Genomic DNA, 23521 nt, shown 5'->3' with positions numbered 1-23521 from the left:
TGATAAATGGTCTTCACCCTCTCTATCCTACCACCAAACTTAAAAAAAAGCCCTTCCCTCCAAGTTTGAGGTTTATTTTATTTAGAACATAAGAATAGCTTTACTGGGTCAGACCAATAGTCCATCAAGCTCAGTAGCCCATTCTCACGGTGGCCAATCCAGGTCACTAGTACCTGGCCAAAACTCAACGAGTAGCAATATTCCATGCTACCGATTCAGGGCAATAACAAGACTATGGACTTTTCCTCCAGGAAATTGTCCAAACCTTTCTTAAAACCAGCTACACATTCCTCTCATTCCACAACCTCTGGCAGTGCGCTCCAGAGCTTATCTATTCTCTGAGTGAAAAAAATTTTCCTCCTATTGGTTTTAAAAGTATTTTCCTGTAACTTCATCGAGTGTTCCCATGTCTTTGTAATTTTTTATGGAGTGAAAAATCGATCAACTTGCATCCATTGTACTCCACTCAGAATTTTGTAGACTTCAATCATATCTTCCCTCAGCCGTCTCTTTTCCAAGCTGAAGAGCCCTAACCTTTTTAGTCTTTCCTCATATTAGAGGAATTCCATCTCCTTTATCATCATGGTTGCTCTTCCCTGAACCCCATCCACTGCTACCACATTCCTCCTGAGACAAGGAGACCCGAACCAAATGCAATACTCCAGACGAGGTCGCACCATGGAGTGACACAGGAGCACCACAATGCTCCTCCAATAATTCCCAGCATCCTGTTTGCCTCCCCGGCCGCCGCACACTGGAGGGTGGAAGGCCCCATCACACCATCCACAATGATACCCAGATCCCCCTCCCAGGTGCCAACCCCCAAGGTTTATTTATTTTAAAAAATTATATCCTGCTACATCAACAGTTCTGAGCATACATAATAAAATGAAAACAAATAATAAATAATTTTAAAAAGCCCCTTATACAATTTACATTCACCTACTATTAACTCTTTTAGCAGAAATACAGTAAGTTAAAAGAAGCTGCCTGCAATACATGATCTAACTTGTTAATATATTCTTTCAAACAGTATAGTTTTCAAATTGCTTTACTACTACTACTATTAATTATTTCTATAGCGCTACTAGATGTACACAGCGCTGTACAGAGTTGCAAAGAAGACAGCTCCTGCTCGAAAGAGCTTATAATCTAAATAGACAAGACAGACAAACAGGATGTCATGGATATAGTTAAGGGGAAAGGTTAATCTGCTGGTTGGGTTGGTGGGCAGTAAGGAATAGGGTTATGGATTGAAGGCTATATCAAAAAGGTGAATTAGTAAGTTGGATTGCGACTGGTATGTGTGTTAACGATTTTTATTGTTTGTAATCATTTTTTTGTTAAGTGTTTATGTATGTGTTTGTTATATTTTATTATGTATGTATTGCTGTGATCCGCATGGAATTGTTGGATATGCAGACTATAATTTTTTAAATAAATAAATAAAGGGAAGGGGCTTGGTGGACAAACTCAGGTAATTTATTCCAGGCATAGGCGGCAGCTAGATGAAAGGGACAATGTCTGGAATTGGCAGTGGAGGAGAAGGGTACAGCTAAGAGCAGCTTATCTGAAGAACGGAGGCTGGTAGATGATGAGTTGTACAGCAGAGTTTTGCACAGATTGCAGGGGGGAGAGATGGCACTGCGGGAGACCAGTTAGAAGTAGATTGCAGTAATAAGTTTGGGGTTATGAGAGTATGGACTAGGGTCCGGGTAGTGTGCTCAGAGAGGAAGGGGTGAATTTTGGTGATGTTGTAGAGATAATTGACAGCAGTTTGTTGGATGTGCATAAAAAATGAGAGGTCTGAATTGAAAGTGACTCCAAGCTTGTGAGCAGAGAAGACTGGAACAATGACAGTATTATTTACTGAGATGGAGAAAGGAGGAGGAGGAGCCAGAGGGTTTAGGAGGAAAAAGGAGCAGCTCATTCTTGGCAGGACATCCAGGCAGCAATGTCAGTCAAACAGGCAGAAACTTTTTCTTGGACTTTAGGTGAAATTTCAGGTGTAGAAAGGTAGATCTGGGAGTCATCAGCATATAGGTGATACTGAAAGCCATGTGAGGAGATCAGGGTAGAGAGCTGCACGGGAACGGGGACGACAGGAATCACGCGGGACCCACAGGGATCCCGCGGGTTCCCCCTTCGGGTCAAGGGGATCCCGTGGGGACACCCCCTAAAGTCATGTGGATCCCGTGGGGACGCCCCCTAGGGTTGCGGGAATCCCGTGGGGACGCCCCCTAGGGTCGCGGGATTCCTGCGGGGTTGGATGTACTCAAGCCGCGAGGCTCGTCTTCTTTTCCCTACCTTTCCTGCCGCAGCACACAGCCGACCGGAAGTCTTCCATGATGTCAGTGCTGACGTCAGAGGGAGGGCTTAAGGGAGGAATTTATTTTGCAGTTTAACTTTCTCTTCATTTATTTTTAATTTTGTGTGTGCCATGCTTTGCTGTGTTACAGGAAGGCAGTTTATTTAATCTGTGTATAGACCATTTCTCTCTGTCGGGATTCATTCCATTATTTGCCTTTATTGTCCATGTTTGTCTCATAGGCAGAGTTTGCATTGTTCAGTGGAACACATGCGGAAAAGGATTTTGTTGAAGCTCCATCCCAGATGCTGGAGAACTGGGTTTGGGAGAGCGAGCCACTTCAGCGCATGTCCAGGCATTATAGAACTGAAAAGACATGTGGAAGACAGAGGGGGGAGAAGGATACTGAAAGCACATGGTGAAGACAGAGGGAGGAGAAGGACGCTGACAGGACATGGGAAAGATTGGGGGGAGAAGGACGCTGAAAGGAAATGGGGAAGAGAGAGTGGGGAGAAGATGCTTAAGGGAAATGGGGAAGAGAGAGTGGGGAGAAGACGCTGAAGGGAAATGGGGAAGAGAGAGTGGGGCGAAGACACTGACAGGAAAGAAAACAGAGATGCTAGACTATGGGAGGAGCGGAGGGAAGAAGATGGGTGCCAGACCAATTTGGAAGGGGGGGAGAAAGGGAGAGGCACAGTAACAGAGCAAATGGAAGACACAGAGAGAAGAGAGATAGTGGATGGAAGGAATTGAATGAGAACATGAGGAAAGCAGAAATCAGGGAACAAAGGTAGGAAAAAAATTCTATTTCTTTTTTTTTTGCTTCAGCATAAAGTAGTATATTAGTTGTGTTGATAAAAATTTATAAACATTAGAGGCTCTGGTAGAAACCCGTTTACAAAGTGTGTATTCTTCCCAATTAATATTTCAAAATTAATAAAGTCTCTTTGCTTATTTGTAAATGGGTTTCTACCAGAGCCTTTAATTCAGTAGCATAATTAAATGAAATAACTATTTCTGAAGTTTATAGGGATTCGTGGGGACGGAGGGGATTCCTCACGGGGACGGGTGGGATTTCTGTCTCTGCGCAACTCTCTAAATCAGGGCACTGAGGGAAGAGGTGTAGAGAGAGAAGAGGACTTAAGACAGAACCCTGGGGTATACCAACCGCTAGTGGGGTAGCAGCAGAAGAGGACCCACCAACACGTACACTTAAGGTACGATGGGAAAGGTAGGAGGCAAACCAGGAGAGATTTGCGGATTCCAAGTGAGGACAGCGTATCAAGGAGTAAGCTGTGCTTAATAGTATGAAAGGCAGCAGACAGGTCAAGAAGGATGAGGATTGAGTAAAGGCCCTTAGATCTGACTGTAAACTTTGGTGAGAGCAGTCTTTGTGGAGTGTTGGGGGTGAAATCCAGATTGTAGAGAATCAATAATCTATCGAGTTGAAAGGAAGTCCAGTCAGCGACGGAGAACAGCATGCTTGAGTAGCTTGGATAGGAACGGAAGAAGGGAGATGGGATGATAGTTGGACATGCAGGTGGGTTCCAGCGAGGGTTTTTTGAGAAGCGGCTTAACCACCGCATGTTGAAGGCAGTGGGGACAGTTGCAGTGGAACTGGATAGGTTGAGAATATGACAGATGGGAGGGATAACAGTATGTGAGATGGGGTCAAGTAGAATAGGGTTTGAGGGGCATATAATAGGCTTGGCTGAAGACAGAAGTTGTGCAGTTTCTTCCTTTTTTATTTCAGAGAAAGAAGTAAAGTCAGCGGTAATTGACAGAGGGATGGAGGGTGGGACTATGCAAGAGGAGCTTCCTGAGTTTTTTGGGTGAAGGATGAAGGGGTGGTGTTGGTTTGAAGTTCAGGAGAGTGGATGGTGGGTAGGGGAGAAGAATGTGACTTTGTTGTGAATTCAAGGGTGATCTTATGGACCTTGTCATGGAAGTAAGAGAAGGAGGGGTCTGAGATGGGAGCACTTTGAGGAGGGAGTTCAGTATGGCAAATAGATGACAGGAGTTGGAAGAAAGGGAGTTAGTTGGATGTAGTAGTCTTTTATTGACTCGTGTAAGCACAGAATTAAAGTGAAGAAAGTCAGCATGTGTGTGAGATTTGGTATGCCTGACAAAGCATGGGAAGCAAGGGTGTCCAGAGGAGAGAATAGAGTTGTATGACGAGACAGTCTTGTGGACAGACTTGGATAGCATAGTGGAGGTGAAACAGTGGTTGAGAGCATGGAAGGATCAAGGGCTTTAAGATTTTGAAACCTGTTGGAGGTGACTGGGCATGGCTGAGGGGTAAAGGAGTAATTATGAAGGTTATCAGAGATGGGGAGCAGTAAGTTAGAGAAGTTAGAGAGCGAACAGTTGGAGAAAAAGACAAGATCAAGGCAGTGGCCACCCCGGTGAGTGGGGTAGTAGAGCATAGCTGGAGGTCAAATGAGAAGGTTAAGGCAAGAAACTTAGAAGCATATGTGTCAGTGGGATCATCAGTGTGAAAGTTAAAATCCCCAAGAATGAGGGAGGGAGAAGTTAAATCAAGGAAGCCTGAAAGCCAGGATTCAAATGCAATGGGAAAGGAGGAAGGGGACTTGTTGGTGGGATGATAAATGACCGCTAACTGCAGAGGTAGAGGAGTGAATAGATGGATGGAGAGGACTTCAGATATGAGGAAAGGCTGTGGGATTGAGGAGGGAGAAGAGGTTGGAATCTACAAGAAGAAGAGAGAAGAAGCACAATACCTCGGCCTTGACCAGTAGGATGAGGTGTATAAGAGAAGTGGTAGCCATCATGGGAGAGGGTAGCAGCTGCAGTGGAGTCTTCAGGGCAAATCCATGTTTCAGTTAGAGAAAGCAGGTGAAGGGACTGAGAAATAGAGGTCACGAATATAGGGCAGTTTGTTGGAGGCAGAATGAGCATTCCATAGGGCACATGAGAAAGGGAGAGAAGAGGACTGGAATATTGGTATAAGGTTAGGGTGGTTACACACGTGGGGAAGCAGATGATGTGGAGGGCCAGGGTTTGGATTGGGTTTGCAGTGAGCAGAAGGTGTAAGAGAGTGCCGAAGCAAAGGGGAATAATGACAGCAATGACGAAGACGGTTGGAGCACAAGGAGATGGATGAATGAAACAGAGAGAATGCTTGAGTGCAGTGAATAAGGTAGATGACAAGATGGCTGGTCAGGGGATAGGAAAAGAAGGATAGTGAAGACTTGTGTGGAGAGGAGAGGGAAAGGGAGTAAGATTGGGGGGAGTGAGTATGAGAAGCAGAAAGTGAATTGGAGCCATAAGGAGAAGAACAGAGAAAGGAATTAGAGATATACAAAAAGAGAGGTAGTGAGAATAGGGAAGCACATGAAGGAGCACGTTCATGCTCCTTTGTCACGTGCTGCCCCAAGAGGGTTCAGATTAAATAGATTGCAAGGCTAGTGAAGCCACCTGAGTGCTTGCTTGGGAGGGGCTACAGTCAGCCAGTCAGAGACAACAGGGGAGGGCCTAGATGTGGACTGCAAGAGAGATGGGGTTGGAGAGATGAATCTGCTGTCCTACCTGAAAGAAAACAGGAAAGAATTTATTTTAGAGGGCAAGCTGGACCATGGAGAAAACAGGACCAAGAGACAAAACAGATGAGGACTGAAGAGCAGACAAAACATACAAGGACTGAAGAGCTTAGAATGTATGACTAACCAGTCACATTAGAATACTGCTTAATTTCCACAGGCAACAAATTCCATAACATAACTCCTTGAACTGACATCTCATGCACGAATACAGGATGTCTGAGGCGTTACTTGGAGAGACCTCCCAGAAAAGGGACTTGGGAGTTCTGATCGACAAATCAATGAAACCTTCCACGCAGCGGCAGCAGCGAAAAGGGCTAACAGAATGCTAGGAATGATAAAGAAGGGTATCACGAACAGATCGGAGAAGGTTATCATGCCACTGTACCAGGCCATGGTGAGCCCTCACCTGGAGTACTTCGTCCAGCACTGGTCGCCATACATGAAAAAGGACACGGTACTACTCGAAAGGGTCCAGAGAAGAGCTACTAAGATGGTTAAGGGGTTGGAGGAACTGCCGTACAGCAAAAGATTAGAGAAAATGAGCCTCTTCTCCCTTGAACAGAGGAGATTGAGAAGGGACATGATCAAAATATTCAAGGTACTGAAGGGGATAGACTTAGTAGTAATAGTAATAATAATAATAACAACTTTATTTTTGTATACCGCAATACCACAAGTAGTTCAGAGCGATTTACAGAGGAAGAGACTGTATACAGAAAGCGATGTTACAGAAAAGGACATTCAAATTACATTAGCATGCCAAGATAATCAAGATTTATCCGGAAGCATTTCAAAGATTCAATAGGGCAGTAAAGGAGTCAAATAAATTTATCAGAGATAGGTTTTAATTGATTTCCTGAAGGTTTGGTAGGTGGGTGCATTTGAGATGAAGGTGGTTAGGCATTTATTCCATTTGCCTGCTTGGAATGATAGAGATCTATCAAGGAATCTTTTGTAGATACAGCCCTTCAAGGATGGAAAGGCAAACAGATAGGCACTACGTGTGCAAGTGGGGCCTGGAAATTCGAAATGGTGCGACATGTAGATTGGGGATGAACCTGTTATGGTTTTGAAGCAGAGACAGGCAAACTTGAAAATGACCTGTGCTTCCATCAGCAGCCAGTGCAGTTTTTTGTAATATGGGCTTACATGGTCTAATTTTTTGAGACCATAAATTTTTTGAGACCATAAAGGAGGGGGGGAGACAGACGACAGCGTTCTGAATGACTCTCAATCATTTGATGGTTTTCTTAAAGGACCCCAAGTATCTAATGTTGCAGTAATCTAAGATGCTTAAGATCAGAGATTGAGCCAGTAGTCAAAAAGAGAGGACGTCAAAATAGTGTTTGATGGTCCGAAGTTTCCATAAGGTGGAAAAACATTTTTTAACCTGAGTATTAGTATGGTCTTCAAAAGTCAAGTATCTGTCCAGGATGACTCCAAGGATTTTGGAGGTATAGAGTTAATTGGAATTAACAAACAGATGGACAAAGGAGACCCCCATAGACATCATATATCTAGATTTCCAAAAAGCCTTTGACAAGGTGCCCCATGAACGCCTACTCCGGAAACTGAAGAACCATGGGGTGGAAGGAGACGTACATAGATGGATCAGAAACTGGTTGGCGGGTAGGAAATGGAGGGTTGAGTGAAGGGCCACTACTCGGACTGGAGGAGGATCACGAGTGGGATCCCGCAGGGCTCGGTGCTCGGACCGCTGCTATTTAATATATTCATAAATGATCTAGAAACAAGGACGAAGTGTGAGATAGTAAAGTTTGCGGACAACACCAAACTATTTAGTGGAGCTCGGACTAAAGAGGACTGCGAAGAATTGCAAAGGGACTTGAATAAACTAGGGGAATAGGCGACAAGATAGGCTGATGAAGTTCAACGTTGAGAAATGTAAAGTATTGCATGTGAGAAACAGAAACCCAAGGTACAACTATACGATGGGAGGGATGTTATTAAATGAGAGTACCCAAGAAAGGGACTTGGGGGTAATGGTGGACATGACAATGAAGCCGACGGCACAGTGCGCAGCGACCGCTAAGAAGGCAAACAGAATGCTAGGCATAATCAAGAAGGGTATTACAACCAGAACGAAAGAAGTAATCCTGCCATTGTATCGGGCGATGGTGCGTCCGCATCTGGAGTACTGCGTCCAATATTGGTCGCCGTACCTAAAGAAGGACATGATGTTACTCGAAAGGGTTCAGAGGAGAGCGACGCGTCTGATAGAGGGGATGGAAAACCTTTCATACGCTGAGAGATTGGAGAAACTGGGTCTCTATTCCCTGGAGAAGAGGAGACTTAGAGGGATATGATAGAGACTTACAAGATCATGAAGGGCATAGAGAAAGTGGAGAAGGACAGATTCTTCAAACTTTCAACAAATAAAAGAACAAGAGGGCATTCGGAAAAGTTGAAAGGGGACAGATTCAAAACAAATGCTAGGAAGTTTTTCTTCACCCAACGTGTGGTGGACACCTGGAATGCGCTTCCAGAGAGCGCAATAGGGCAGAGTACGGTACTGGGGTTCAAGAAAGGATTGGACAATTTCCTGCTGGAAAAGGGGATAGAGGAGTATAGATAGAGGATTACTGCAGAGGTCTTGGACCTGTTGGGCCGCCGCGTGAGCGGACTGCTGGGCATGATGGACCTCAGGTCTGACCCAGCAGAGGCATTGCTTATGTTCTTATGTCTAACCCGTTTAATCTCAACGAGGTATTCATTATCTTGTAATTAGGACTTGCCAAGAAAATCTTGGTTTTTTCTGATTTCAGTTTTAATTAAATTGTGTAGTCCATTGTTCTACTTTAGTGAGAACAGATGAGGTGAGTTGTCTGTCTCTTGCATCAGTGAGGTTATGGGAATGATAATTGTAATGTCATCTATGTATATATGCGATTTCAATTTTAAGTCAGATAACATATGTTCAATGATGCCATGTAGACATTGAATAGTGACGGGGAGAGAGGTGAGCCCTGTGGAACTCCACATGGGTTACATCAAGATTGAGAGAAGGTTCCTTCACTGTGTACCTGGTAAGTGTGCTTTTTTAAGAAGCCTGTAAATCAGTGTAGAACCTGTCCAGAAATGCTAATAGAATTGAGGCATCTAAGCAGGATGTCATAATTGAAAAAAAATAAAAAATTTAATTGGGTTATAGGCACTTATCATCTTAGGTGCAGTTCTACAAAAGATAAGTGCCTAATCACATAGCGCCTAATGGTGCCTAACTCCAAAGTAGGCATATTTAGGGGTGGAGAAGGTCTTAAGTCCATAGTAGAGAGCTGCACGGGAACGGGGACGAGGGGAATCCCGCGGGACCCGCGGGCATCCCGCGGGTTCCCCCTTCGGGTCACGGGGATCCCGTGGGGATGCCCCTAGGGTCGCGGGGATCCCGTGGAGATGCCCCCTAGGGTCGCGGGGATCCCATGGGGACGCCTCCGAGGGTCGCGTGGCTCCTGCGGGGCTGGATGTACTCAGTCGCGCGGCTCTTCTTCTCCTTACCTGCCCTGCCTGCAGCACAGAGCCGAACGGAAGTCTTCCCGACGTCAGCGCTGACGTCGGAGGGAGGGAGGGCTTAAACAAAGCCCTCCCTCCCTCCGACGTCAGCGCTGACGTCGGGAAGACTTCCGTTCGGCTCTGTGCTGCAGGCAGGGCAGGTAAGGAGAAGGAGAGTAGCCTCGCGGTTCGAGTGGCTACCAAGGGAGGGGGGCGGTCCGCCCTGCCCCGCCCTGCCCCACCCCGGTTGCAGCACAGCCGGCCAGGTCCCCTTACTTTTGTGGCACTTCCCCGACCGACCGATAACAGCCCGGGTCCGACAATCCTCCCTGCCCTGTAGCCGCGAATCTAAATTACCTTCTTACAGCAGCTGTAAGAAGGTAATTTAGATTCGCGGTTAAGGGCAGGGAGGTTTGTCAGACCGGGGCTGTTGTCGGTTGGTCGGGGAAGTGCCACAAAAGTAAGGGGACCTGGCCGGCTGTGCTGCACCCGGGGCGGTAGAGAAGGAGGGGGGGAGAAGGACGCTGAAAGGCCATGGTGAAGGCAGGAGGAGGAGGGAAGGACTCTGAAAGCACTTGAAGACAGAGGAGGGAGAAGGACGCTGAAAGCACATGGGGGAATACAAAGGGGTGGAGAAGGACGATGAAAGGCCATGGGAAGGGCGGGGGGGGAAGGACTCTGAAAGCACTTGTGGAAGACAGAGGGGGAGAAGGATGCTGAAAGCACATGGGGAAGACAAAGGGGTGGAGAAGGACGCTGAAAGGCCATGGGGAAGACAGAGAGGGAGAAGGACGCTGAAAGGACATGGGGAAGATGGGGGGGAGAAGGACACTGAAAGGAAATGAGGAAGAGAGAGTAGGGAGAAGATGCTGGCAGGGAAGAAGACAGATGCCAGACTATGGGGGGAGCGGGGAGAAGAAGATGGGTGCCAGACCAATTTGGAAGGGGGAAGAAAGGGAGAGGCACAGTAACAGAGCAAATGGAAGATGCAGAAGGAAGAGAGACAGTGGATGGAAGGAATTGAATGAGAACATGAGGAAAGCAGAAACCAGGCAACAAAGGTAGGAAAAGAATTCTATTTCTTTTTTTTTGCTACAGGATAAAGTAGTATATTAGTTGTGTTGATAAAAATTTATAAACATTAGAGGCTCTGGTAGAAACCCGTTTACAAAGTGTGTATTCTTCCCAATTAATATTTTCAAATTAATAAAGTCTTTTTGCTTATTTGTAAATGGGTTTCTACCAGAGCCTTTAATTCAGTAGCGGGGACGGAGGGGATTCCTCGCGGGGACGGGTGGGGACGGAGGGGATTCCTCGCAGGGACGGGTGGGGACGGAGGGGATTCCTCGCGGGGACGGGTGGGGACGGAGGGATTCCTCACGGGGACGGGTGGGGACGGGTGGGATTCCTCGCGGGGACGGGTGGTGATGGGTGGGACTTTGGCGGGGGCGGGTGGGGACGGGTGGGATTTCTGTCCCCGCGCAACTCTCTAGTCCATAGTCTATAATTAAGACATGGGGGAAGCCTTTGCTTACCCTGGATCGATAGCATGGAATATTGCTACTCTTTGGATTTTGGCCAGGTACTAGTGACCTGGATTGACCACCGTGAGAATGGGCTACTGGGCTTGATGTACCATTGATCTGACCCAGTAAGGCTATTATTATGTTCTTACATAGAAGGCTAAGTTGCTAAGGATTTGGATATGTCACTCATTTCTGAATATTGGAGGGCAGCTCCTACATTATTATCTTCTTGCAATTGATGCTGATGCACAACACTTGAGATGGCTTGGAGAAATCCACTGCTTATTCCTAGGATAAGCAGCATAAAATCTGTTTTCGTACTTGAGATCTAGCTAGGTACTTGGGACCTGGGTTGGCCACTGTTGGAAACAAGATACTGGGCTTGATGGACCTTTGGTCTGTTCCAGCATGGTAATTCTTAATGTTCTTATGTTCTAACATTTTGACCCCTGACGCAGGCAATCGCCGAAACACAGGCTGTGTCAGGACTTGTAATAAAGTTGCTGCCTTGTGGTTGTGACTCTGCCTGTTTGCCGCATCTGTAGCCTTTTACACTCCCTTTGCACTATGGACTTTTGTGTTACCTATTTCCCTCTTGTGTACTTTCTTCAGCCTAACCATTAGACAAACTAGGCAGTTCATTGGAGGCAAATAAATAAGTCTTAACAGCCACACACACCTGCACAACCATCACTGGGTACATTTACCCATAGAGAGGGCTTTTGTCAATTATCATTATTATGTAGATATACAGTATATAAAATAATATATGAAATTCCTTTTATATAGGGTCATTTTAGTGGATGGGTTGGTGGGGTAATCATGATGAGTTTGTTTATAAAAATCTTGAGGGGAAGGGTTAGGGACAGCAGTTAATTGAGGTAGAATGGACTAAAATTGAAGAGCACTTAGAATCTTTACACCAGCCCTGCCTACTTTCTTCTTCCCTCCCTTTCTCTGGACCTCTCCTCTTTTTTTTACCCCTCCCCATCCATATCTCACTTCTTCCCACCCTTAGTCTTCTCTCCCTCTCTCTTCCCTGTTGTAATTTCTCCTTCCCTAATTCCAGATCTTTGCTCCTCTTCCTAGTTATAGAGATCTCATTTCAATCATTTTCTTTTCCATCCCTTTATATAGACACTTGCATTCCTTTTTTCCTCAGGTCAAAAGAATAAAGCATTACATAGAGATAAGGTTGGAAAATTGTTTTCTTGTTATAATAGGAAATAAAAGTACTTGGAAAAATAATATGCAGCTCCAAAATTTCAGAAACTTGGTTGCAGAATTTTTTAACTGTTCCTGTGAAATCTACCTGAAGCTGTAGCCCTAGAAAGAGAGTAAACAGATACTGAAATAATGCATGCACCATAAATAAATGTTATAGGAAGTAGTGTTGGAATATTTATCACAAATACAGAGGCTCTTTCTTATTTTGATGCAGATAGGTTCTAGATGGAAAGATGTTGTGACCAAGTGCATTAAGGGTCATTACCAGCCCTTACTACTGCTTTATGCAGACCCAAGGGGAACTCCAGTGACAGTATTGGATGCCTCATCTCAAATGAATGTCCGGCAGTATAAGAAGATCTGCTATGATAGTGAAGACTCAGGTAAACATCTTCATTGAAAACATATTCTCGCTTCCCTCTATTGTGGGGGTTTTCTTTTCTTACATTTTGCTATGAGGCCATTCTACATTAATTTCCAAAATGGAAAAAATGTGTAATTAGAAAACACTGTTTTAAAATAAATGCTTGTCAGTTTACTGAGCATTTTAAGCACATTGCTTTAAAATTCATACCAACTTTATCTAAACCAACTTTATCTAGTTACAGCAAATAAAACAGGTTTTTTTGATAAGTTGGACTAACAGGAAATACACAGGCAATATATGGACTTCTCTCTTGCAGGTGCTGCAAGTAAATTGGTTTCTTCTGTAGTAACTTGCTTAATATGCCAAGCATGCATTAAACCCTATTAACTGCTCACATGAGACAGATAACCCTGTGCAAATGCTAGCTGCAGGGCCTTGATACCAAAGCAACATGAATGTTCTAGAAACAGAATGCCATGCCAGTCAAACTTTTAGGGCTCCTTTTACAAAGGCGCGTTAGCGGTTTAATGTGTGTAATAGCGTGCGCTAAACCGCTGGGAGCACTAGCCGCTACCGCCTCCTCTTGAGCAGGCGGTAGTTTTTCGGCCAGCGCGGGGGTTAGCACGTGAGGAAAAGTTACGCGCATTAAACCCACTAGCGCGGCTTCGTAAAAGGAGCCCTTAATGTATCACATTCCATAATCCTCATCCTTAGAAGTTCCATCTCAGTTTTCAAGCAAATCTTCCATCTTGTTAGTCTGTTAAAATTAAGTCAGATACATAGAATCTACTCATTAAGCATATGATCTTTTCTTTGTAGATGAACACCTGAGAAAGGCATCAATGGTTTGTTGAAAAATGAGAAATATTTTGTCCTTTTAAGTATCTAAACAACAAATAATGATTAGATTGTGATGGACTTCCTGAAGCAAACTGTCATTGACAAGATGAGCAGGCAAAAATCAGGCACATGAGTGACATCTTGTGACAGTATCAGGATGGAATAGCTGTCCTAGAACTCAAAACTAATGGAAAGATCTGAGTATATGAGGTCTGACTGAAAAGTAATGAGTCCGCCTCTGTTTTTCTTTCCAAGAAGCAGACATGGCAATGCTTTGCTGGTTCCTGTGAAGCTCATACATTGACATTTCTGAACCTGAATTTGGACTGCCATAGTCTTCATTGTTGGGTCACAGTGAGAGGAAGAACTTTGTATGTTTCATCATGGCAGATGAGGAAGATGCGTCTGTGAGAGTACGCCAGAAGTGTGTGATTGAAATTTAAGTTATGCTTGCCATAACTTTTCAAGAGTTTCATTATCACTCTTTCCAAGTTTAACACAAAATTCAATCACACACCTCTGGCATACTCTCACAAGACACATCTTCCTCATCTGCTATAATGAAACAAACAAAGCTTTTTTCTCTTTCTGTGACCCAACAATGAAGACTACAGTAGTCCAATTGCAGGTTTGGAAACATCGATGTATGAGATTCATAAGAACCAGCACAGTGCTGCCATGTCGTCATCTTGGAAAGAAAACCAGAGGCAGTCTCATTGAAAAGTAATCAGCTCTCGCACATAGCTTTCCCCATATGCAGCAGTCATATCAGTCTCTTCAATTTTGTTTTTCCTGTGTTGCCAAACAAATGTGAAACACAGCTCTGCTGACTTTTCTTTCCTAGTTTTTTTCAATATTAGTTTTCATCATGTTTATTAATTTCTTTCCTTTATTTATTTGCAAGAAAAAAGTTGCCATGGCTTTGTTTGGATGCCTGGTACCATGGTGTAAATAAAACCAGGCTTCAGGCCCTGTCCAGCTTGTAGGAGAAAGATAACAAATGCTCTGAGGTACAACAGATTTCTGGATGAAGAAGACTGTTAAATGTAATTCCAAAAGATAAACCACAGTTGGCTTCATGACTATTGTTGAAGCAAAAGAGAGGCTATTAATGCAGTGCCAATCCTGCACAGATCAGCAGACCGTGTTCTGTCAATGTTTTGTCATCCCCTCATACAGTGGTTTTAAAACACTCATTATAAAAGGGTAGCAGCATAATTCTTTGCAGAAGTTGCCAGTCTCAGCTGAGATTTCTCAACCTAAAACACAAATGTCTTTGTTGCAGTTGCACAAATCTAAGCAAGAGGAATTTGGTAAGCCATGTGGATCAAAAAACAAGTCACATGTAGTAATGTGATTGTGGGTATGGCTTGGAGCCTTCACAAATAATCATACACATGGGGTTACAAGTAAAAACAAACAAAACTTTATTTTTTACAATTCAGCGTGTGCAAACATGGTTACTTCACAAGCTTTAACCCAGCCCTAATAGAATCTCTCTTTTTCTCTGTTTCTTTCACATATCACTGTCAATATTCTCCCTGGGTTTGGCTCCTAGCCTAGCCCAACACAGTGGCTATTAACACCGTCTTGGATCCTGGTAGGACATACACAAAAGTCAAATATTTTCTGAATGCAATTCAAGGTATTTCATAAACTATCTAAACTAAAACTTAATTTTATAGACCAAGTCATCAACCAAAAGGAGCTCAACTCGGTTAACAGTAATGTAATGCATAATACATAAACTTGACAAAGAAAAGTGGACTAGAGTAGTTAGTTTCCAAAGTGTTTAGCAAACAAGAAGATTTTCAGAGCTTTCCTGAATAAAGCAAAGGGACCTAAACCTCTTAGTGTAAGCGGTAAAGCATTCCAGAATTAGTTTTCCTTACTCATATGTAATCCTCAGAGGCTGAGAATTAAACACAGTTTCCCACCCCAGGGAAGCTACTCAGCTCTGACCACTTCCCTCAGGTACTGTAGCCTCAGTTGCCACTCACTTGGAGACTTCTAGATTCGAGGCCTCCCTGATCTGTTGTACCTCAGAGCATTTAACTACCTTCCTATCTGAGTCCTACTTCTTGCTCAGAAGGTATAACTCACTCTAAGTCTCAGTGAGGGAATGATCATATGGAAACCTGGCCAAGTATCACTTACTCCCTCACAGGGCTACCTTTTAAACACAACAAATGGTAACAATGGCACTACTCCAAAGTGCAAAGAGTTAGAAAATAGCTCTGCACATAAGAAAATGTCACAATTCTAGCACAGACAAAGTTTTGGCACCATCTAGTGCAGTCAATTCTCAACTGATGGGGGTGCATTTAGTTGTGTTGTAGATATGGCTTGCTTTGATCTTCTTTGAAAAAAGCCATTAACATCAATCCATTTCCGGTGACTGACAAATGTCTTTCTCATCAGTTTCATTGTCTTTACAGAAGAGTCCCATTCATTTTTGGAAAAAATGTTCAATTTGCAAGAATATTCTGGGGATGGAGTATTCATATTATATTGTGCTAGAAGCTTCTCAACTCACAAGAGTTACTCCTGTGCAAAAATCATCATATTTTTCTGCTACATAAGCACATGAGTCTGTGCATTAGGTGATCAATCCATGCTAGCAAACTGATTGTAGAAGGGTGTCAGTCACATCTTATAGTGTCCTCTCCAGCTTTTCCTAATGCAAGCGAACTGAGGGCAGGATTTTCAAAAACCTGCGTTAAAAAGCTACGGTCAGCTAACGCAGCCGTTTTGACAGCAAATTTAAAAAAGCGAGACTTTTTAAAAAAAATACCAAAATCCTCACATGCAAATAATGTCAGTGGACAGCAGCAAAGATTTGCTAAATTTACATGTGCACATCACTGATGACAGCAATAGGCACATGCGCAGAAAAAAACACGCCAAGAAAAAAAAAACCCCAAAACACAACAGCGGGAGAGATGTTCATTCTCTCCCGCTGCACTAAAATCCCTGCACTAAAATCACTGACCCAACCCCCCCCTCCTCCAGCAGCGGAAGAAATGCCCACACTCTCCCACTGCAATAAAATCCCTGCCTCGACTGACCAGACCCCCCCCCCCCTGCAGCGGGAGAGATGCTCACACTCTCCCGCTACATTAAAATCTCTGCCGTGACTGACACGCTCCCCCACCCTCCAGCAGTGGAAGAGATGCCCACACTCTCCCGCTGCACTAAAATCCCCGACCTGACACCCCCCCCTACACACACACACACACACACACACAGCGGAACTTGAATATGGCCTTGAAATTTCTCAGATTCCTGATGGATACTGTGAGATTAGTCATTCTCTCGGTAGCTCCGGGCAAATTTTTGACCTTGTTGGATCTGACAGAGGCTTATTTGCACATCCCTATATTCCCAATTCTCTCAGGTTCCATGTATTAGAGCAGCATTTTCAAATCACAACACTGCCTTTTGGGTTAGCCATTGTATCCTGCACCTTCATTAAAGTAATGGTGTCTGACTTGAGAAACCCTGCTGGTAGTGAAACTACCAATGTCATAACTTTCAGCTTCTCAGATGCACACAAGCCCCAGTGGCACAACAAGCCCATTTACCATGTCTGGAGGGCCGGCACCTATGGATGCCCCAAAACATGCGGGTATTGGGATCCATGGTGGCGACCATAGAGGTGATTCCATGGGCAAGGGCTCATCTGCACTCCCTGCAGACCTTTCTGCTAGCACACTGGTCTCCTCAGGTGGATTCACTCCAGAAGGACGGGAGGCATGACGGAGCTTAAAATGTGGGTCCGGCCAGAGTCATTATCCAGAGGCCTGCTGCTCCACATAAAGGCGTGGGTGATCCTAACAATGGATGCCTGTCTTTACTGCTGGGGTGGGGGGCATTTGTGAGGGTCAACCAGTAAAAGGACAATGGCTTCCATTGCAGAAAACATGGTCCTTCAACAGGCTGAAGGTGAGAGCCATTTGACTGGCTCTCTGCTAAGTCCAGGCACTGCTGAAAGGCAAAGCAGTTGGTGTGTTCTCGGACAATGCGACTGCAGTAGCGTATGTAAACAGGCAAGAGGGCACCAAAAGTCTTTATATTAATCTGGAAGCAAAATTGTTGGTCTGGTGGGTGGAAACCCACCTGCAAATAATAACAGCAGCATATGTAGTGGGAATGAACAATGTCCAGTACGACTACCTCAGCAGGCAGCAGCTTGTCCCAGGGGAATGATCATTGTCCCAAAGATTCTTCAGTGGCATTGCGAAATTATGGGGAAGACTGACATTCGATCTCATGTCATCAGTTAAGAGGTAAAGCAGGATGCGACAGAATGGATGCTGTAGAAAAGCTGTTGCAGTGAGAGAGTTTCCAGGGGTTGTGGCTCAGTCTGACATTGGTTCAACTGTAAGCCTAAAGACCAAGCTCATAGAGCCTACTTGTGAGGCAGAGTTCTCTATTAGTTCCAGCTGCAGCTGCACTTCTGAGCTGAGGCAGCCAGGCACCACATTGTACAATGAGTAAGGCTTTATAGCCTATGGAAAAAATGGGAGGGTCTGTAAAACTGAAATTGCAGGGTTTATGGGGCCAGCGCTAGGATCCCCCTCCTCCAAAACCCCTTTCCCTGTAGTTTTTGAACTTAAGAGGGAACCCCCTGGGCCGTTTGTGGCATGAATTTGTTGCCATCTTGGAATTTAAACAATATTTTTTTCTAAAGCTTCCATCTGCATCAAAACCAGACAATTTTGCTTAAAATCGATAGCAATGGACCTCTCATGCTTTTTTCCCCCGTATCATGCCAGGTTTGTGCTGGATGGTCAGCAGAGAAGCATCCATGTGCTATGGGACACTCGGGGGAGGAGCAGAAACCTTGGGCTCAGCCTCCTCCAGGACTGGTGATTTGCAAGAAGTGCAATCCCAGGGGAAGAGGCCCGTTCCGGAGCCCTCTGAAAGAAATTTGGCTAAGTGCAGATATGTGAATGCCACGTAACCCAGGAGGGATCCTCAGGGAGTCCCTGTCATGGTCACAAGACCCCTGTGCTTCACCCTGGATTTTGTGAGACTGATGTGAAATGCTTATTTAAACTGCTGGGATCCCCCTAGCATCTGCTCGAGGCACAACACATGTGGCGGCACCGGGGATTAGTCCTCGGCCCATGCCACATGCAGTTGAAGACCTAGAGCTGGACCAGGATGTCCAGTCTGACATCGACTGGGAGAATGGAAGGTCTGATTCCATGCCCCTATTGTCCCAGGATGCAATTTTCCTGGCAGAGTCTGATTCTTTGAATAAGACCAGCAAATAAGAATCTGTGGTGGCTATGGACCAGGGGGAAGACTCCACGGTGCAGCAGCTGTTCAAGGTATCAGTGCTTCCGGGCATAATAGCTAATTTGCTATGTGAATTGCATTGCAGCTGGAATTTCTGCCAGCCCACCACCTCAGTGCTCAATTATGAGCAGCTCAGTGACTCCAATCACATTCATTCCCTCACATCCTGATATCATGAAGCTATTCACTGACAACTGGGAGTCTCCAGAGGGGTCCCTGCGAGTGGCCAAGACTATGGCCAAGCTTTACCCCATGGCTCCAGATTTTCAACTGCTGTTTGATCAACTGAATGTGGATTCGCTGGTAGTACAGGCCACCAAGTGGACTTCTTTGCCCAGAGAAAGAGGTATGATATTGAAGGATACTCAGGATCGCAAGGTAGATGTGGTTTTCAAGAGACAATTTGAAGCTTTAGCCTTAGGAATTAAAGTGGCAGTTGCAGTTTCCTTTGTGGCAAGTGTTTGCCACACTCAGCTATATCGGATCCCTGCCTAAGAGGAAGACAGAGACCCTCAGATGATCCTTTCTGGAACGAATTATGTAGCAGATGCTCTGTATGACATCATAAGAGTCATGAGCAAGTTGTCGGCCCAGATGAGGGTAAGAAGCGGCGGGGGGGGTGTCGGGTCGTGGCGGGGGGGTGCCCAATCATGTCGGGGGGGGTGTCGGATCATGGCGGGGGGGCGTCGGATCGTGATGGAGGTGCTCAATCGTGGCGGGAGGGTGTCGGATCATGGCAGGGGGGTGCCCAATCATGGTGGGGGGTGTCGGATCATGGTGGGGGGTGCCCAATCGCGTCAAGGGGGTGCTGGATCGAGGCGGGGGGATGCCCAATCGCATTGGGGGGTGCCGGATCGCAGGGTGGGTGCCGGATCGCAGGTGGGGTCTTCGAGGGTAGCAATGCCAGTTCTTGGGGGGGGGGAGGGGAACGCATCAAAGTGAGTTTCCATTATTTTCTATGGGGAAACTCGCTTTGATAAACGAGCATTTTGGATTACGAGTATGCTCCTGGAACGGATTATGCTCGTAATCCAAGGTACCACTGTACTTTTTCATAGGAAGTAACATTTATGCAATCTTATTTCATTGTTTTCTTCTCCTGACCTAAACATGGCACCAAGAATGCCTCATCTTAATGCAACTAAAAGTTTGTGTGTTATGGAATAGCACACAGAGTTTTGGCCAGATTGAGAGAGGGTGATTCTCAGACAGCTGATTCATGCAGGTTTGTAGAAATAGCTTTGAAATTGTCTCTTAATGGTGAAGGGAAAACGTTCAGCGTTCTTTTCTTTTACATGGTTATATTGTTTAAAAAGTAGAACTATTAAAGGAATTATAACAGTGATTCTGGTTTGGAATCTGAATACGTTTTTGTAAATTGCTGTCAAGTTGCAAAATTGGTGCGTCTTAACTGTGAGAGAATGCAGTCTCTCTTGGCTTTGCATCAAATAAGATCACGTATCTATTTAAAAGTAAAATTGCTGCCTACTGTCATCATCTTATATTAACAAGGATTTATTGTGGCGATAATATTTTAGCCTTAATTTTAAAGGATAGCATTCAAGATCTATTGAAAGACAGAAACAAAGGCTCATCCTGTCCATACTGCATGTAAAATAGATATGCAATTAAATATCTGTGTCATGGTAAGTTTCTGCAGTGGCACAATGCATATATAATGCATTTGCTGTTGTGATGGGTGGTTATTCTATGTGGACAACTTGTAGGTATCTTATGTTGTGGGACAAATGGTTTGATCTTCCTTTGTCTGGAGCTCTTGCATACTGTTTCCAGGTTGCTTGACAATTGTATGGCCTATGAAATGAAAGTAATAACGTTCTCTGTGTCTTTTGTGTCTTTCTATTGCCTTATATTTTCTGTTCCTGTCTTTCCGTGTTTCTTGCTTATTCTGTTTCTCTGCTCTCTGCATGCGGCTTTATATATTTGTTTGTTCTGTTATAAAATGTAAATACAACTTACATGGAAACACTGACACTGCTTCCTCCAATAGGGAGGGAGCCATCCATCTCGAGTGACACCAGAACAGACTCGTCAACAGACAGTTATCACTATAAGTACTCACACCATGAATCTATGGTCAGCCACTTCTCCTCTGACTCTCAGGGTACTGTGATCTGCAATGTGGAGACTGACGCCGCTTCCCAGAGCAGCAGGGACACAGGTAGTGAAAAGAGAATCTGAAAGATAAAGATGATTTTAGTCTTGCGTTTACTCTGACATAAAAAAGCTATAACTAAATCAGTAACTGTTCTAATTTATCAGGGTTATTTATTTCAGTATGAATGTGGGGTGTTTTATAGGTATTAGGCTGATAAAATTTCAGATTGGAATCTTATCCACACAGCTGACACAGCTTAAGCTTCACCTGCGCATACTTGTTCATTTACATGAAGAGACTGGTTTCTGGAATTTGAATGAGACATGCCCTCAATTCTTGTTTAGTTCCATTGCTTAAGTTATTAACCAGTCCCATACAATGTCATTCAAAGTATCTTTATAAAGGAACTTACAATTTCTCTTTTATCCCAATCTTTAAATCACCAAAGCACAAAACAAAATAATGTTCACTTACACAGAGAAATCTCCTCTCCTCTCAGAATTTCTCAAAAAGAAGGTTACTTGGGGGTTTTCTTCTCTATATAATTTTGATTCTTAGGGGACTGCTTCAAATAGTCCCTTGAAGTAACACGGTAATCAGAAGTTTTCTCTCTGGCAGAAAGTTTTAAAAACTATGTGGAAAAGCTTTCATATATACTATGGAAACTAGCTAATAAATAAAGTAGTCTCTCTTTTAATTCAATCTGTCTTTATAAAGGAACCTGCAATTTCTCTTTAATTCCAATCTTTAAATCACCAATGCACAGAGTAAAATAATGTTCAGATTTCCATCATTCTTCCCTCCTCCACATGCCTTTCTGGCGGCGCAGCGCTTCCTACTCTGGACTGCAGGTGAGCACTCCTTTTTACCTCGGAGAAACTGCAGCCCTAAGTCATACCAATCAGCTTTTCAAGACTTACTACCCAGCCAACCTGGGTCAACCAGCTTATAAACAAACCATCTCCATATGGATTTCATGTTGCATCAATTTCTGTTACACCAAAAGCAAGTCAGCCACATCCTGGCACAATCAGTGCACACAGATTGCGCTCAATCACATCTTCAATACAAACTTCATTCAGTGCTGATACTAGACATCTGCAAGCTCTGACCTGGTCCTCTGTTCACACTTTAACTAAGCATTTCTGATTGGTCCAGGGCACAGAAAAAGACATATGGTTTGGGGACACTGTCCTACACCACCACTTTGCAAGCTAATGATATAAGCACATAAGCATTGATTCTGCCGAGTCAGACCATAGGTCCATCATGCCCAGCAGTCCGCTCCCGCGGTGGCCCCCCAGGTCAATGACCTGTAGTGATCTATTACTCTACTATTCTATTACTTTACAGCCTTTTGTACTGTATAGTAACCCTCTAATTGTACCCCTGGATCCCCTTTTCCTTCAGGAACTCGTCCAATCCCCTTTTGAACCCCAAAGTCGTACTCTGCTCTACCACCTCCTCTGGAAGCGTATTCCTGGTGTCCACCACCCTCTGTGTGAAGAAGAACTTCCTAGCATTTGTTCTGAACCTATCTCCCTTCAATTTTTTTGAGTGCCCTCTAGTTTTTGTTGCCCCCGCCAGTCTGAAGAATCTGGCCCTCTCTACCTTCACTATACCCTTCATGATCTTATAAGTTTCTATCATATCCCTCTAAGTCTCCGCTTTTCCAGGGAAAAGAGCCCCAGCTTCTCCAGCCTCTCAGCATGAGAGGTTTTCCATGCCCTTTATCATTTTTGTCGCTCTCCTCTGGACCCTCTCGAGAATCGCCATATCCTTCTTAAGGTACGACGACCAGTACTGAACGCAGTACTCCAGATGCGGTCGCACCATCGCCCTATACAGTGGGAGGATAACTTCCTTGGTTCTGGTAGTGATACCTTTTTTGATAATGCCTAACATTCTGTTCGCCTTTTTTGAGGCCGCTGCGCACTGTGCCGCCGGTTTCATTGTTCTATCCACCAAAACCCCCAAGTCCTTTTCTAGGTTGCCTTCCCACAGTACCATCCCCCCCATCGTGTAGTTGTACATCGGGTTCCCTTTCCCTATGTGCATAACTTTACATTTCTCTACATTGAAGCTCATCTGCCATTTATTTGCCCACTCACTCAGTTTGTTCAGGTCCCTTTGAAGTTCTTTACATTCCTCTACAGATCTAAACTTACCGGAGAGTTTTGTGTCATCCGCAAATTTTATAACTTCACACTTTGTCCCTGTTTCCAGGTCATTAATAAATATATTGAATAGCAGTGGTCCCAGCACTGACCCTTGTGGGACCCCACTCGTGACCCCTTTCCAGTCAGAATAGTGTCCCTTTACTCCTACCCTCTGTTTCCTGTTCGCCAGTCAGTTTCTGATCCATCTGTGTATGTCCCCTTCCACCCCCTGTAATATACTAGGAGGCCTCCAAAGCTGTAATGAGGGGGGTCAAATTTTTTCTAGCCTACACAAAAAGATTATGGAGGGAGATGGAGGTTGAGATACTACAGCTGGCAGACCAACTAACTATCTTATGTAGGGATCATATGTCCAGACTGGATGAGGGAACCAAGCAAAAAATATCTGAAGTATGAAACAAGTTCAGTGGTGTATTAAACCAAAGAGCTTCCCAAGATATTTATTACCACAGATATAAGCTTCACAGGTGGGAAGGGAAAACTGGATGACTACTTAATAACCTATTCACCTATATAAGAAAAGACAAGTGATAATATCAATCACAGATGTACAAGGGAAGAAATATATGTCAGA

At 44.4% G+C, this 23521-nt stretch overlaps 1 protein-coding gene across 13 annotated transcripts in view; it reads left to right on the top strand.

The window, feature by feature from the left end:
* Positions 1 to 23521, top strand: part of USP54 (ubiquitin specific peptidase 54) — a 312165-nt gene that overhangs the window by 201395 nt on the left and 87249 nt on the right. For 12 of the 13 annotated variants that reach the window (XM_033941395.1, XM_033941394.1, XM_033941402.1 and 9 more), the window contains 2 exons: positions 12349 to 12517; positions 20660 to 20830. In XM_033941395.1, coding sequence (XP_033797286.1) covers positions 12349 to 12517; positions 20660 to 20830 — 340 coding nt within the window. The remainder of the gene's footprint in view (positions 1 to 12348; positions 12518 to 20659; positions 20831 to 23521) is intronic. The other variant, XM_033941403.1, reaches the window with a different exon arrangement.

This window comes from Geotrypetes seraphini, chromosome 4, assembly GCF_902459505.1.
Source record: "Geotrypetes seraphini chromosome 4, aGeoSer1.1, whole genome shotgun sequence".
NCBI classification, from domain to species: domain Eukaryota; kingdom Metazoa; phylum Chordata; class Amphibia; order Gymnophiona; family Dermophiidae; genus Geotrypetes; species Geotrypetes seraphini.
Note: the sequence above shows the minus strand (reverse complement) of the source record. Positions and strands in the feature narration are given on the sequence as shown.